The 17,512-nt window shown below is 39.5% G+C and overlaps 1 protein-coding gene across 30 annotated transcripts in view; it reads right to left on the bottom strand.

The window, feature by feature from the left end:
- ATG5 (autophagy related 5) overlaps positions 1-17,512 on the bottom strand; it is a 189,024-nt gene that overhangs the window by 142,241 nt on the left and 29,271 nt on the right. For 27 of the 30 annotated variants that reach the window (XR_016233818.1, XR_016233815.1, XR_016233817.1 and 24 more), the window contains one exon: positions 4,566-4,644. Coding sequence is in view for 22 of the 30 variants with exons in the window: in XM_070073740.2 (XP_069929841.1) it covers positions 4,566-4,644 (79 nt within the window). In the remaining 8 variants the exon portion in view is untranslated. Of the gene's footprint in view, positions 1-4,565; positions 4,645-12,642; positions 12,780-17,512 lie in introns of those variants that run through there. The other 3 variants (XM_089332798.1, XM_089332797.1, XM_089332791.1) reach the window with 2 other exon arrangements.

The following is a 17,512-nucleotide window of genomic DNA, read 5'->3' as shown; positions in this document are numbered from 1 at the left end:
GCAATTTGTTGAGTAAACTGTTTTTTTGGGGTGACACTGATACACACACACACACACACATTTCTTCACTAAAAGTATTGCTTTTCTGCAAACTGACATTTATTCAGTTTCAATATAATCAATCAAAACCCAGAAGATAGCACAATAAGGCAGGCCTAGACTAAGCATTGCAAGCTATTGATTTTTTTTAATTTTTATTTTTGATAGGCAGAGTGAACAGTGAGAGAGAGAGACAGAGAGAAAGGTCTTCCTTTTCCATTGGTTCACCCCCCAAAGGCTGCTGTGGCCAGCGCACCGCGCTGATCCGATGGCAGGTGCTTCTCCTGGTCTCCCATGGGGTACAGGGCCCAAGCACTTGGGCCATCCTTCACTGCACTCCCGGGCCACAGCAGAGAGCTGGACTGGAAGAGGAGCAACCGGGACAGAATCTGGTGCCCCGACTGGGACTAGAAGAACTCAGAGTGCCGGCGCCGCAGGCGGAGGATTAGCCTATTGAGCTATGGCAGCGCCGGCCAAGCTATTGATTTTATACCTGAAGCAACCTTTCATATAAGCTGGGTCCAGACACAACCCTAAATCTAAATAAAAGGAACTTAGTACAGTATATAGAAAAAAGTCTCATCAACAATTGTCTTCCAACACAGGCAAGGATCAGAAAGACTAAGAGAAAACTTAAAATGTCTTTTGTAATGTCATGATTAATGACAGATTCTTACAGCTGATTTTTCTAATAATCTTTCTACTGGAAAGAAAAAGTTATGATCTATTAGGGACTCCAAAGAGCTTGTTTTTATGTGGTTTATACTATTGATATTTACTTTATTAGATATGAGGACTCATATATTTAAAAAAACCTCATTTCAATGAAAAAAACTGTATTTTCTGGAACAATAAGTTTCTTTAAAAAAAAAAAAGTAGGGAACAACTGGCATTATTTTACATTTTTGCAATCTCTTTAACATCTTAATAGAAGATAGATGGATTATCTGATTTGCATCTCTGTTCAGTATTTTGCGATATATTGTTTTTACTAAAATATATAATAAAGCTAAGCTCATCACGATATATACTCAGAGTTGGAAAAAGGTATATTTTAAGAGCCTTTTCACACTTATGGGTATTCTCTGTAGATCTTCAAAAGTCAGTAACATTTCACTTAATGAAAATTTTTTTTGAATCAGCTATTAAGACAACCAATCTGATCAGAGAGTTCTTTAAAAATAAAAACTGCCAAGATCACACTGGTATGTGTTTTCCAAAATTTCAGTTCTCACTTAAAACTTCAAATTTTATCATTGGCAATAAATGTTATCATTTTCCTTGCAGTAAGAGTTCACTCATTCATTTTCAAGAAAACAAAGGATACACACCCAAGTCTGAACAAGCAAAGCTTGTCTGTCAGTCATTCAAGTAAAACAATGGCGTTCTAAGGAAAAAGTGGCTAGTTCAGCTAGCAACTAAACAAAGGCACATATGCTTTTCCTCAAGACAACCACACTTGGCATGCCACAGAAGGTCTTTAGATGTATTTCCCATTTCATCCCAATGTATTAAAATGACATGCATCTAAGAATAAGATCAATAACTTGTACTGTTGCACTGAGAACAGTCTTAAGTAACCTCACATTCTTTATATTGTAGATGTATAGTTGTACAGACTGCAGTGACCACCAGCATTGTCTGGAGCACTGTCTTGCTTTGTGCTAGGTGCCAACAGTTTTAACCATCATTGTTTTTGCATATCAATGCAAAATTTAACACAGTGGGTAGGGCAAGTAACATCTCAGTAATATATGGAGCAGATTTGACCTGACAGCCACCTTAAAAGGGTTTCTTGGTACACAGATCACTGTGAGACCCTCTGCTTGTTATCAAGCCTATCACTACTACAATCCATTGACTCATGTAATCAATAACTACAGACAGCTTTTTACATAGCATCAGCTAGGTAGTATGAAGTGTCTTGAGTATCTGAATGTCTTTGTGTCATCCACTTACTTATCCCAAGCTCCTATAACAGTGCCTAGTTGGCATACAGCAGGATCAATAACTGTTGAATGGATGAATGGATGGATGGATAGCTATGATAAATTCGAACCCAAATTTTAGTCTTTTACAGTATTTCACACGCAAAAAATAAACAAGTTATCTATCTACTGGAATTATTTTATTGCTTTTTGAAGTTAAGATAAAAGACTTGTTAAGCAATATGGGACCTCTATTCTCAATTTGTTTGAAGTGGTTTTATCTTCAAACCACACTGAAGTTAAATTGTTGTACATACAGACAGTCCATGCTGTGCATGTATTAGAGTAACTGAAATTCATGCACATCGAAACCATGTGGTCAATCTATATGGTCTGCAGTTACCCAAGATCTTCAATAACATAATACTGTGGGGCGCCGGATTCTGTCCCGGTTGCCCCTCTTCCAGGCCAGCTCTCTGCTATGGCCAGGGAGTGCAGTGGAGGATGGCCCAGGTGCTTGGGCCCTGCACCCCATGGGAGACCAGGAAAAGCACCTGGCTCCTGGCTCCTGCCAGGATCAGCGCGGTGCGCCGGCTGCAGCGGCGGCCATTGGAGGGTGAACCAACGGCAAAGGAAGACCTTTCTCTCTGTCTCTCTCTCACTATCCACTCTGCCTGTCAAAAAAAAAAAAAAAAAAAAAAAAAAAAAAAAAAACATAATACTGTACAAGAAACATTAGTACTACTGTATAGAGAAACAAGCACTCACGACATACAAGCTCATTTTCAGTAAAACTAGATGAAAAAAGCATCAGGAAAACCACTTGAGAAGCTTTCAGGTAGTGTCACTGAAGACATACCTATTATAAGAAAGCAAACTAGAAGCCGAAATGTTTTTTTTTTTTTTTTTTTTTTTTTGGACAGGCAGAGTGGACAGTGAGAGAGAGAGAGATGGAGAGAAAGGTCTTCCTTTCTTCCCTTGGTTCACCCCCCAATGGCCGCTACGGCTGGCGTGCTGCGGCCGGTGCACTGCGTTGATCTGAAGCCAGGAGCCAGGTGCTTCTCTGGTCTCCCATGGGGTGCAGGGCCCAAGCACCTGGGCCATCCTCCACTGCACTCCCGGGCCACAGCAGAGAGCTGGCCTGGAAGAGGAGCAACCGGGACAGAATCCAGCGCCCCAACTGGGACTAGAACCCGGGGTGCCGGCGCTGCAGATGGAGGATTAGCCAAGTGAGCCGCACCGTCGGTCTGAAATGCTTTTTTTAAACTCTACATGTCTCCATCCCACTACCTACTGTAACATGAGAATCCCTGCCAGTGATCAACCAGCAGAAGTGCTTTCCAGTTGTCAATGGTATTTGTGAATCGGGGCTTGGTGAACGGAGCAGAAACAAGGTGGCTGGGGGAAACAGGAACCAGCACATTATAATACACAGAGACAAAATTAGGCTGCATGGATTTTTTTTTTTTTTTTTTTTTTGACAGAGTTAAGACTATGAGAAAGAGAAAGGTCTTCCTTCCGTTAGTTCATCCCCTAAATGGCCGCTATGGCCAGCACTGTGCCGATCTGAAGCCTGGAGCCAGGTGCTTCCTCCTGGTGTCCCATGTGGGTGCAGAGGCCTAAGCATTTGGGTCATCCTCCGCTGCCTTCCTGGGCCACAGCAAAGAGCTGGACTGGAACAGGAGCACCTGGGATTAGAACCTGGAGCCCATATGGGATGCAGGCACTGCAGGCGGAGGATTAACCAAGTGAGCCACAGCGCCGGCCCCCAGGTGCCCAGATTTTAGCCTATTCTTAAAAAATACAAGCACGAACACTTCTCAAAACAGGCATCTTATCTTTGGACTTCTGTTTCATCCTTCCTAATTTGATCAAAACAGCTTTAAGAATTAATAGTGTTGGCTGGCGCCACAACTCACTAGGCTAATCCTCCGCCTGCGGCGCTGGCACCCCAGGTTCTAGTCCCGGTTGGGGCGCCAGATTCTGTCCCGGTCACTCCTCTTCCAGTCCAGCTCTCTGCTGTGGCCCAGGAGGGCAGTGGAGGATGGTCCAAGTACTTGGGCCCTGCACCCGCATGGGAGACCAGGAGGAAGCACCTGGCTCCTGGCTTAGGATCAGCGAGGTGCGCTGGCCGCAGCACGCCAGCCGCAGCGGCCATTGGGGGTGAACCAACAGAAAAGGAAGACCTTTCTCTCTGTCTCTCTCTCTCACTGTCCACTCTGTCAAAAAAAAAAAAAAAAAAAAAAAAGGAATTAATAGTGTTACGTTCTCCTGCTTTTTACCACCATGCCCATATCAACACCCAGGATATCTGACTTTTAAAAATGGATATAATTTTTAAAACTCTTAAAAATTTTAAACAGTCTCTTCAACTCTACTAAAGAAAAAGGCACTTAAGACACTAGAAGTTAAAGTGGTTTTCCAAAGAATTAGGACAAAATTTAAAAATATTTCACAGATGAACTCTAATGGAAGCTTATAAACAAGAAAATGGCATTGAAAAAGAGATAAATAACTTCATTTTTAAAAAAACAAATTCTACAATAAATGCAGTACCACTACAAGTAGGACAAATGTGAAATGCTATTTAAATTATACCTTAAAATGGACTGTGATGTTCCAAGGAAGAGCTGAACTTGATGCAAGAAGATCAAATAGCAAACCAATTGGATAATGCCTAAAAATAAAAAAGTATATTTTAAGAGAAAAAAAATATGGAAAATTGCTACTACAACTTCAAAATAAATTGCCAGCAAACATTCTAACACTAAATATCAGTAGCTTTAACCACAGATCAAAAGAAGGTAACAAATGTTATAAGCCAGGGCCTTTGTGAAATCCTGTGCAAGTATTAGGTGGCTTTCTTCTAACCACTTCATTCCCCCACAGAATCATCCATATTCACAGTGGGACTCAAAGGCACAATATGACAAGACATTGTTGTTTCTCTGTGTTGCAGTGTCTAATTATCACCCCAGTTTTAAAATGACAGTTGTTTATCTAGAAGTTTACTTAAATTTATTTTTTTTGAATCAGAGTACTTTTTTTAAACTTTTATTTAATAAATATAAATTTCCAAAGTACAGCTTTTGGATTACAGTGCCCCCCCCATAACTTCCCTCCCACCCACAACCCTCCCATCTCCCACTCCCTCTCCCTCTCCCATTCCATTACATCAAGATTCATTTTCAATTATCTTTATATACAGAAGATCAATTTAGTATATATTAAGTAAAGATTTCAACCGTTTATACCCACACAGAAACACAAAATGTAAAGTACTATTTGAGTACTAGTTACAGCATTAATTTACATTGTACAACACATTAAGAACAGAGATCCTACATGGGAAGTAAGTGCACAGTGACTCCTGTTGTTGACTTAACAATTGACACTCTTGTTTATGGCGTCAGTAATCACCCTAGGCTCGTCATGAGTTGCCAAGGCTATGGAAGCCTTTTGAGTTCTCCGACTCTTATCTTGTTTAGACAAGGTCATAGTCAAAGTGGAAGTTCTCTCCTCCCTTCAGAGAAAGGCACCTCCTTTGATGGCCCATTCTTTCCACTGGGATCTCACTCACAGAGATCTTTCATTTAGGCTCGCCTCTTTTTTTTTTTTTTTTTTTTTTTTTTGCCAGAGTGTCTTGGCTTTCCATGCCTAAAGTACTCTAATGGGCTCTTCAGCCAGATCCAAATGCCTTAAGGGCTGATTCTGAGGCCAGTGTGCTGTTTAGGACATCTGCCATTCTATGAGTCTGCTGCGTATCCAGCTTCCCATGTTGGATTGTTCTCTCCTTTTAAATTTATTTTTTATTTTAAATCAACCTAAAAGTTTAGAAAATTTTAAGAATCAAAATGAGCACCTAAAAACCATGCAATTCACATGTTCTATGTTAATACTAATAATATTATACAGTATAAATTTCTAGCCTTTTGTCTATACATATATATGTAAATATAGATTAGGAACATCCTTTACAACTATCCTTCAACCTGCTTTTCAGCACACAAATTATAACATCAATACTTCCAAGTTACTGAGTATTATTTTGAAACCTGATTCTTTTTTTTTTTTTTAAAGATTTATTTGAAAGTCAGAGTTAGAGAAAGGAGGGGAAATAATAATCTTCTATTAGCTGGTTTACTCTCCAAATGGCTGCAACAGCCAGAGCTGAGCCAGGTGCCAGGAACTTCATCTGGGTCTTCCACATGGGTGGCAGGGGTTCAATCACTTGGGACAAGTTCCATTGCTTTTCCCACGCCAGTAGCAGGGAGCTGATTCGAAGTAGAACAGCCAGGACACAAACCAGCATCCATAAGGGATGCCTGTGTCACAGGTGGCAATTTCACCAACTATGCACAATGCTGGCATGCTTCATATTATTTTTAAGAAATAAATTTTGTCTTCTTAAACAAGAGAACATTTCTTAAATAACCATTACTCACACTGAAACAAGTTACTTCGCAATAAAAATCAATGATACAAATCTTGCAGAAATCAATGGGCCAACCTTATTTTTTTAAGTTATCCTTCTAAAAGATCCAAAGTGAGGCAGCCTAATTAGTGAATTAGAATTAGATAGTGTTCCCAATAAAGGCAAAAAGAAGCATATATGACATTATATAAAATCTGCTTTTTATCTATGTTATCTACTATTAACTTAGTTCTAGATTTAAGAGCTGTAAGATTTGAAAATATTTCCAACTGCAATCATAGTGAGTAATCCTGACCAAGATGCAAACATAAAAGTTTCTTCAAAAGGCTTTTGGAGATATGGAATTAAATATTAATATTAAATAAATTAAATATTTTTATATTAAATTAAAATTTGAAGTTACCCAGCTGATGGAAGACCTTTCTCTCTCTCTCTCTCTCTCTCTCTCCATCTCTGTTTGTCCCTCCCTCTCTACCTCATCTCCCTCTCTGTAATTCAGCCTTTCAAATAAATAAACCTTCAAAAAACTTACAGAAATATACAAACAATAAATGTCTAAGGACAAAAGGAACATAGGGTATTCTCATTAATTTTGTCATTTAACAGAAGGACTTTTTATCACATGCTCTGTTATGGTAAGAACCTGTACCATTCCATTTTCTTAAAATGATATGTACAGGGCCGGCATAGTGGCACAACAGGTTAAGCTGTTGCCTGCAGCTCCGGCATCACATATGGGTGCCAGTTATGAGACCTGGCTACTCCACTTCAGATTCAGCTCCCTGCTAATGGCTTGATAAAGCAGTGGAAATGACCCAAATGCTTGGGCCCCTGCACCCACATAGGAAACCTGGAAGAAGCTCCTGGCTCCTAGCTTTGGCCTGGCATAGCCCCAGCTGTTTCAGCCATTTATGGAGTGAACCAGCAGATGGAAAATTTCTCTATATGTCTTTTCCTCTCTCTCTAACTATGCCTTCAAGTAGATAAAAATGTAAAAATGAAAATAAAAGGATATGTGACAGTATTCTTTCATTTATTATGTCATTTATACACAATTTACTTGACAGCAGGTAATGCCAAATGCAGATTTGCATACAAAATTGATCAAAAGGAATCAGATAATGTAGAAATGAGGAAAAAATATTAGACTGATCATTCTAACTAGTGTCTGGTAACATAAAAAGAAAGTACAAAAAAAATGAGCTGACAAATGTTTTATAAATTTCTTCAAGTACTGCTATCAAGTATAGGAAGAGCCAGAAGAAATGATAAGCTAGAACCTCTTTGAGGCCCATCTGAATGTAAAAACTGATGAGCAGTCAGCTGCATGCAGAGAATCCTGCCCATTTCAGAAACCTTCAAACTGTATGTTAACGATCATTAGAATTCTTATTAAAATTGTCTTTGACTATGACCTTGTCTAAACAAGATAAGAGTCGGAGAACTCAAAAGGCTTCCATAGCCTTGGAAACTCATGACTGGAGCATAGGGAGATTACTGATGCCATAAACAGGAGTGTCAATCTGTAAAGTCAACAACAAGAGTCACTGTGCACTTACTCCTCATGTAGGATCTCTGTCCTTAATGTGCTGTACATTGAGATTTAATGCTATAACGAGTACTCAAACAGTATATTTCACTTTGTGTTTCTATGGGGGTGCAAACTGTTGAAATCTTTACTTAATGTATACTAAACTGATCTTCTGTAAAAAAAAAAAAAAAGAAATTATCAATTCCCAACTTGACTCTCACTGGGATTAAACATGACAATAGGTCTGATCTGATTTCATCATCATTTAAAAAATCATCTATTATTTTTCACTTTATGTTTCTGTGTGGGAGCAAACTGTTGAAATCTTTACTTAATGTATGCTAAACTGATCTTCTGTTTATAAAGAGAATCGAAAATGATGCTTGATGTGAATGGAAGGGGAGAGGGAGTGGGAAAGGGGAGGGTTGCGGGTGGGAGGGAAGTTATGGGGGGGAAGCCATTGTAATCCATAAGCTGTACTTTGGAAATTTATATTCATTAAATAAAAGTTAAAAAAAAAGAATTCTTATTAAAATTGTAACACATTACTACTTTATTCTAACTTTTTAAAATTACATACAAAATTACTTTAAAAATGTATTTTTTATAAAAGTTCATTGATCCTTATGTTAAATGATGATGACCCTTTTTCCTTGTATTCCATGAATTCTGACACCTAAAATTATATTTAAATTTAAATAGGAGGTGAGCTTTGTGGTGGAGCAGGTTAGGTTACACTGCCTGCTACACTGGCATCCCACATGGGCTACTGTTCGTACCCCAGATGCTCTGCTTCTGATCCAGCTCCCTGCTAATGGACGACAAAAGCAAAAGATGGCCCAAGTGTTGGGGCTACCCATGTGTAAGACCTGGAGAAGCTCCTGGCTTTGGCCTGGCCTAGCCCTGGTTTCTCTCGCTTGCTGTCTGTGTGTGTCTCTCTCTCTGTAACTCTGACGTTCAAATAAATAAATAAATCTTTTTAAAAAAATTTCATACATGGTGCTGTGGTGTATTAGGTTAAGCTTCCGCCTGCCGCACTGGCATCCCATATGGGTGCAGGTTTTAGTTCCGGGTGCTCCACTTCTAATCTATCTCCCTGATAATGTGCCTGGGAAAGCAGCGGAATATGACCCAAATGCCTGGGCCTCTACACCCACGTGGGAGACCCAGATGAAGCTCGAAGCTCCTGGTTCCTGGCTTTGGATTGGCCCAGTTCCAGCCGTTGTAGCCATTTGGGGAGTGAATCAGCAGATGGAAGACCTCTCTCTCTCTTTCCCTCCGTAACTCTGTCTCAAATGAAAATAAATAAACCTTTAAAAAAATTTTAATGCATATAAAGTACTAACATAAACATCCTAAATTCTCATAATGTAGTGGTTAATAATTATGATGTAATAATATTGAAAAAATAAAATTGAAACAGGAAAGCTTAGGAGTAACATTATATCTATTATAAAACTCTACAATTCTTATGTGATTCAATGCAGATGTTTATGTCAGAATGATTTGATGAGATTATTCCCAACAAAGGTCCTATCTGAATTAACTGGTTCCCAGATTTCCGAATTCTGATTGACCTACTACCATTCAAGAAAATCTATATAAAAAACACGACTGACAAAAACACACACACTGTAATCTGACTTACATCAAGGAATTCAAAAGTACTAATTTATACAACTCCTTTAAACAGATACTTGGTTTTGTCGGGAGGCCCCTAACCCACAACACACAAACCACATAAACCATAACTGTAGTAAATCATAATGCAGTCATTTGGCTGTTATGTTGCTATTCCTGCCATCTAATCTAAATTTTATAGAAAAAGAAGCGTAGAAATACTTGTATGTCCCATAGGAGGACTCAGTGAGTTAAAGGCTCAATTTATTGTCCTATTTTTTAAAAATGACTACATCAGATTATTTTATGTTAGGTCTATTTTCACATTTTAACTTTTTCTTTCTATTCTCTACACTGTTCTAGTCTTTCCCAAATTCAGTACTCAAAATGAACGTATTTTAAAATTTATTTGTTGAAGTTCCTTCTTCCTTGTCCTATTACTAACTGTTCACATATACTGACGTGCATGTGGTTCTCACTGTGGAGCTGTAATGGATATGGCTCAGAAGGGAGTTCATTCTAGTTTAACTATCTCTTATTCAGTCAGCAAATCAGGTATTCCAAGATTATCATTGAAAGCATCCTCACCAGGGCCAGCGCTGTGGTGTAGTGGATAAAGCCGCTACCTGCAGTGCCAATATCCCATATAGGTGCCAGTTCGAGACCCAGCTGCTCCACTTCTGATCCTGCTCTCTGCTACTGTCTGGGAAAGCAGTAGAAGATGGCCCAAGTGCTTAGGCCCCTGCACCTAGGTGGGAGACTCTGAAGAAGCTCCTGGCTCCTGACTTCAGATCGGCTCAGCTCCAGCCACTGCAGCCATTTAAGGAGTGAATCATCAGATGGAAGATCTCTCTCTCTCTCTCTCTCTCTCTCTCTCTCCACTGCGGCCATTTAAGGAGTGAATCATCAGATGGAAGACCTCTCTCTCTCTCTCTCTCTCTCTCTGCCTCTGCGTAACTCTGCTTTTTAAATAAATAAATAAAACTTGAAAAAGGAAGGAAGGGAGGAATGAAGGAAGGGAGGGAGGGAGGGAGAGAGAGAGAGAGAAAGAGAGAAAGAAAGAAAGAGAGAGAGAGACAGAGAAAGAAATTAAGAAAGGAAGAGAAAGAATCCTATCATCTTAGAGAACTACTGCCATCAGTCCATTTCACAGATATAAATGCACCCTATTCTGAAATTTGCTCCATTAGTGACTCACTGGCAAAAAGATTACATTTCACTGAATTTAAAAAAGGTATAATTACAAATGCAAATCAAAGTAAGGTCATGATCACAATCAGTTTTGCCTTTCTCTACAAGTGGCACAAATACCAATGGGTGTGGAGAACAATGTTTGCACAGCTTTCTAAGCATATTTTTACTCAGGGATAGTCTACACATAAAACACTATACAATTCACAATTGAAAATCCGTTTTACAGAATATATAACTCCAGCAAATCACAACCTTAATAAAAAGGAAAAAAATGACTGGAAATGAGAAAAATCATATAGCATTTGACTGAAATATTAAAATACTTTTCAAAGAAAAATTATAAAATGGCTTTGACTAAAGCACTTTGTTCAAATTTACTGTTGAACTCAGTTTTAATATTAAATTCGAAGTCATTTTATTATATCCACAATCCCCATAAATATTTGCTTTAAAAAAAAGATTTAATTGAAAGTTAGAGTTAGAGAGGGAGGGAGGGACAGAGAGAGATCTTATATCTGCTAGTTTACTCCCTAAATGGTCACAATGGCTGGGGCTGGGCCAGGCACCTGGAACCTGGAATGCCATTCAGGTCTCCCACATTGGTGGCAGGATCTTTCATACTTGGGCCATCTTCCACTGCTTTTGCAGGTGCATTGGCAGGGAAACGGAAAGGAAGTGGAGCAGCTGGTACTTGAACCGAAGCTCAAATGAGATGCCAGCATCGCAGCAATGACTTAAACAATGCTGGCCCCAATGTTTGCTTTTTATTTCCAAATCAAAAAGTAGTTTTGGGGCCTGGCATTATGACATGGCAGTTAAAGCAGGTGCCTGTGATCTTGGCATCCCATATGGGCACTGGTTTGAATCCCAGCTGCTCCATCCACTTCCCATCCTGATCTCTGCTATGGCTTGGGAAAGCAGAAGAGGACAGCCCAAGTGCTTGGGCCCCTGCACCCATGTGAGAAGCCCAGAAGAAGCTCCTAGATCCTGGCTTCAGTCTGGCCTGGCCCCAGCTATTGTGACCATTTGAGGAGTGAACCAGCAGAAAGGAAGATCTCTCTCTCTCTCTCTCTCTTTCAAATAACTAAATAAATCATATTAAAAAAGTTTTCAGAATAACTGTCTCACCCTAACTCTGCCTTTCAAATAAATAAATAAATCGTAAAAAAAAAGGTAGTTCCTACTTATTTTCACAATCCATCCTGAAAATATGTTAATTTAGGCAAAATAAATTTCCCATTTATACACTTGCAAAAGTTTTCTAAATTTTGCACCTGAATACCTAAAACTTATACCAATATTAGCGTTTAGCAGTGTATTCAATACAAGACCCAAGAATTGTTCTCTCAAAATCATTCTAACATATAAGTGACAAAGTGTGAATACCAGCTGTGCTAACAAGAAACCTCACCCTTTAAAACACAATGTTAGAGCACCCTCTGCTGATCAATCTAAGCCTTCTTCAGGAAGCAGATTCTTTCAGCCTTTCCAGTCCCCAAGTAACTTTCTACAGTTAGAGGTACAAAGGAATACAGAGGACAGAGCTCTAATTAGGTAATACTTTCTTGGAAGCTTCTGTAAGCTAACAATATGTTTATTAAGAATTCATTACCACTGTTCGTATAGATTTTTCTACTCTAATTTGAACAAAATAACATATGCAATTAAAACAGGGAACTACAAAACAGAATGTAAGCAGCTGTGCTGTTAAGAGCCCTGAAAACCTAGGCCCTGGGACCGGAACTGGACTGTAGTGGGTAAAGCCACTGCCTGCGTGCCAGCCTCCCCTATGGGCGCCAGTTCAATTACCGGCTGCTCCATTTCTGATACAGCTCTCTGCTATGGGCTGGGAAAACAGTAGAAGATGGACCAAGTCCTTGGGAGACTGCACTCACGTGAGAGACTCAGAAGAAAAGCTCCTGTCTCCTAGCTTCAGATTGGCCTAGATCCAGCTGTTGCAGCCACTTGGGGAGTGAACCAGCAGATGGAAGACTTCTCACTGTTCTCTCTCTCTGCCTCTCTATAACTGTGCCTTTCAAATAAATAAATATATGTTAAAAAATGAAAACCTGGCCGGCGCTGCGGCTGACTAGGCTAATCCTCCACCTACGGCGCCAGCACACTGGGTTCTAGTCCCGGTCGGGGCACCGGATTCTGTCCCGGTTGCCCCTCTTCCAGGCCAGCTCTCTACTGTGGCCCGGGAGTGCAGTGGAGGATGGCCCAAGTCCTTGGGCCCTGCACCCGCATGGGAGACCAGGAGAAGCACCTGGCTCCTGGCTTCGGATCAGTGTGGTGCGCCAGCCACAGCGGCCATTGGAGGGTGAACCAATGGTAAAGGAAGACTTTTCTCTCTGTCTCTCTCTCTCTCTCTCACTCTCCACTCTGCCTGTCCAAAAAAAAAAAAAAAAAGAAAAGAAAAGAAAAGAAAACCTCGGTCCTGTTAGCTTCAGTTATTTCACATACTTCTTTAGTTTTCTAAATAAAAGAAGCTAATTTAGACTCATTCATCCACTTATTGGACAAGCATTTACTTAACACCTGTGACATGCTATAGTTTAAGGGTCAAAGGCCCCCCCCTCAAACATCTCACATAGATATTTGAAGAGTTACAACAACAAATTCGGGGCCGGCACTGTGGCTTAGCGGGTAAAGCGGCAGCCTGCAGTGCCAGAATCCCATATGAATGGCAGTTTGAGTCCCACCTGCTCCACTTCTGATCCAGCTCTCTGCGATAGCCTGGGAAATCAGTAGAAGATGGCCCAAGTCCTTGGGCCTCTGTACCCACATGGGAGACCCAGAAGAAGCTCCTGGCTTTGGATCGGCACAGCTCCAGCCATTGTAGCCAACTGGGGAATGAATCACCAGATGGAAGACCTCTTTCTCTCTTTCTCTGCCTCTCCTTCTCTCTGTGTATAACTCTCACTTTCAAGTAAATAAATAAATCTTTTAAAAGAACAATAAATATGAAGAGACATTAACAATGGCATTAAAATTATTGCTAGTGCCCACTGAGCACTTATCTGTGCCAAGCACTATGCCAAGAATCCTATACATATAGAAACAAGTTGATCAAAGTACAAGGTACAATTGTTAACCCCACTGCACAGATAAGAAAACATGCAGTGGTCAAATAATTTGCACAAGATTATACAGCCAGTAAGTGAATGGCCTGGGATTTGAACCCTGATGCTTGGCTTCAGAGTCAGCATTCTTAACTATGATGTTACTATACACAGTGACAATATGACAGTACAGAAAGTAATCACAAGAGAAGAACTCTAAGGTAGAAGTTTTAAACAGGAATGAAAAAAGAGGATAGAAAAATAAGAAAACACAAATAAATGGGACAAAAATGCTATAAAGGGCAAAAAGAGCCACAACACATCATTCAATATGCATGAAAAGATGTATTTTTTCTTATCTGGAAAGAAGCTGGTTCCCCGTGGGAGACCTGGAAGAAGCTCCTGGCTCCCAGCTCTGGTCTGGCCCAGCACTGGCCATTGCAGCTATCTGGAAAGTGAACCAGTGGATAGAAGATCAATCCCCTTCTCTCTCATTGTCTCTCTGTGTCTCTCCCTCTCCCTGACTTGGCCTTTCATATAAATAAATAAATAAATAATCTATGAAAGGCAGAGTTACAGAGCAAGAGAGGGAGACAGAAAGGTCTTCCATCCACTGGCCCACTCCTCAAATGGCCTCAAGGGCCAGAACTGGGCTGATCCGAAGCCAGGTGCCAGGAGCTTCCTTCCAGTCTCAACATGGGTGCAAGGACCCAAGCATTTGGGCCATCCTCTGCTGCCTTCCCATCCCAGGCTCATTAGCAGGGAGCTGGAGTGTAAGTGGAGCAGCCAGGACTTGAACCGGCACCCATAGGGATGTCTGCCTGGCCAAAAAAAAAAAAGAATCAACAAAATTTTTTAAGCTTTTTTTTTTTTGACAGATAGAGTTAGACAGTGAGAGTGAGACAGAGAGAGAGAGAGTTATAGACAGTGAGAGAGAGACGGAGAGAAAGGTCTTCCTTCTGTTGGTTCACTCCCCTAATGGCTGCCACGGCCGGCGCTGCACCAATCCGAAGCCAGGAGCCAGGTGCCTCTTCCTGGTCTCCCACGCAGGTGCAGGCGCCCAAGCACTTGGTCCATCCTCCACTGCCCTCCCGGGGCACAGCAAAGAGTTGGACTGGAAGAGGAGCAACCGGGACTAGAACCCGGCGCCCATATGGGATGCCGGCATCACAGGCAGATGATTAACCAAGTGAGCCACGGCACCAGCCCATGAATCAACAAATTTTAAAGATTCAAAATTACGGTGTATGCTTTAACCATAGGAGAATCAAACTAAAATCAATGGTAGGAAAAGACAACAGAAAAACTTCTAAACACAGAGCTATTAATCACAACTAAATTACCCAAGATCCAAAAGAAAGTTTCAGAGAAGATTTTAAATATATAAACATTTATGAAAATAAAAATATAAGATATTAAAGCTTATGGGATACAGTAAAGGTGCTACTGAAATAAATTTATAGCACAAAACACTTCATAAGTGAAAAGCATTCTATAGATTGGTTACACAACATTGAGAATGTAATTAACATTACTGAAATACCCACTTAAAAATAGTCAAGGTCATAAATTCTGTATGTATTTTACCATAACTAAAAATTTTAAAAAGGTTAAGATCTTAAATAACCTAATTCAAGAGAGTATTATAAGGAAAATAAGCCCAAAGCAAGCAGAGGAAGAAAATGAGAAAGAAAAGGAATCAATGAAATTGAAAATAGAAAAAGAGAGAAATCAAAGAAATAAAGCCTGTTCTTAAAAATAACTTAAGATTGATAAACCTCTATAAAATCTGACAAAAATAAAGATGCACATACCCAGCATCAAGAAAAAAGGAATCAACACCCAGATACTGCAGTCATTAAAAGGTATGTATAACATACCTTATTAAGTATTATTATGTATTACATAAACTTTATGTTCATAAATTCAACAACTTAGAAGAGATGAACCAATTCCTCAAAAACCACAAACAATATTCAACTAAGATAAAATGGACAAGCTAAACAGATCTGTATAAGAGTACTTCAAAAGTTCATGGAAAAAATGGAATTAAAAGTATATTTTATTACCAAAAAACCCTCAAATTGTATACATTCAAATGTATCAAATAAATTGAATTCATTATTAAAAATCTCCCCAGGGGCCAGTGCTGTGGCACAGCAGGTTAAAGCCTTGGCCTGCAGAGCTGGTATCCCAAATGGGTGCTAGTTTGAGTCCCAGCTCCTCCACTTCCGATCCAACTCTCTGCTGTGGCCTGGGAAGGCAGTGGAAAATGGCCCAAGTCCTTGGGCCCCTTTACTCATGTGGGAGACCCAGAGGAAGCTCCTGGATCCTGGCTCCTGGCTTCAGATCAGCTCAGCTCTGGCCATTGTGGCCATTTGGGGAGTGAACCAACGAATGGAAGATCTCTTTATTTGCCTCTACCTCTCTCTGTAACTCTTTCAAAATAAAATAAATCTTTAAAAAAAAAAAAAAAAAAAAGCTCCCCAAAAAAAGAATCTTTAGGCCCAAGTGATTTCACTGGAGAGTTCTAGCAAACATTTAATGAAGAATTAATACCACTTTAATCAGTCTTTTCCAGAAAAGGCCAGAACACTTCCAAACTCATTTTATAAGGCCAGTAATATAACATCAAATCAAACAAAGACAATACAAAAAAAATTACAATCACTCATGAGCTTAAGAAAAGTCCTTAACAAAATATTAGTAAACTAAATTCAACAATGTATGAAATTAAGTACATACTATGACCAAATAGGATTTACGAAAGGTATGCAAGAGCAGTCTAACATAAAAATTTATGAATATAACCTATTATAGCAACAAACTTAAAAAGTTATATAATATTATACTCTGAGCATTCAAAAAATTGGAAATCTGAGATGCTTCAAAATCTGAAATTTTTTGAGCACAGACATGATGCTGCAATCGGAAAATTCCACACCTGATCGCACATGATAGGGCCTCAGTCAAAACAGATATGCTAAAAGTGTGAAAAATTATTTTCAATCTATGTGTATAAGGTGTATATAGCACATAATAAATGAATTTTGTGTTTAGACTTGGCTATCATTGCCAAGATATCTCCTGTATATGCAACTAATCCAAAATCAGAGATCTGTTTATTTCTGGTCCCAAGCATTTAGATATGGGATACTGAACCTGTATTGATTCAAGAAAAAAATCTGACAAAACCCAACACCTAATTATGATAATTTCTCAGCAAATTAGAATGACCTCAACTTGATAAAAATCATCTACAAAAAACCTCACAGCTAAGAACATAATTAACTGTGGAAACCTAATAATACTCCCCCTAAAACAGAGAGCAGGAAAACATGTCTGCTCTCATCACTTACTCGGATACCAGAAGTCCTAGCCACTCCAATAAGTAGTAAAAGAAAAACAAATAAAAGGCCTAGAGATTGGAAAGAAATAAAAATTATTTACATTTATAGATGACATGACTGTCTCAGAGAAAAACCCAAGGGATCTAAAGCAAAAAGTAAACAAACAAAACCCACTTAGAACAAAAGTAGTTCTGTAAAGTTGTAGAACACAAAAACCAACCACATTTCTGAATATAATTAACATAAAGAAACTGACACTAAATGTTTCTCTTTAAATCTATGGGTTGGCTTATGTCCACACTCAGAGCTGTGGGTGAATGTCTGCAGTGATTTTTTTAATAACAGTCCCAAAT

The sequence above is a fragment of the Oryctolagus cuniculus genome, chromosome 5 (genome assembly GCF_051225735.1).
Source record: "Oryctolagus cuniculus isolate XC-2025 breed Fujian yellow rabbit chromosome 5, ASM5122573v1, whole genome shotgun sequence".
NCBI lineage: Eukaryota > Metazoa > Chordata > Mammalia > Lagomorpha > Leporidae > Oryctolagus > Oryctolagus cuniculus.
Note: the sequence above shows the minus strand (reverse complement) of the source record. Positions and strands in the feature narration are given on the sequence as shown.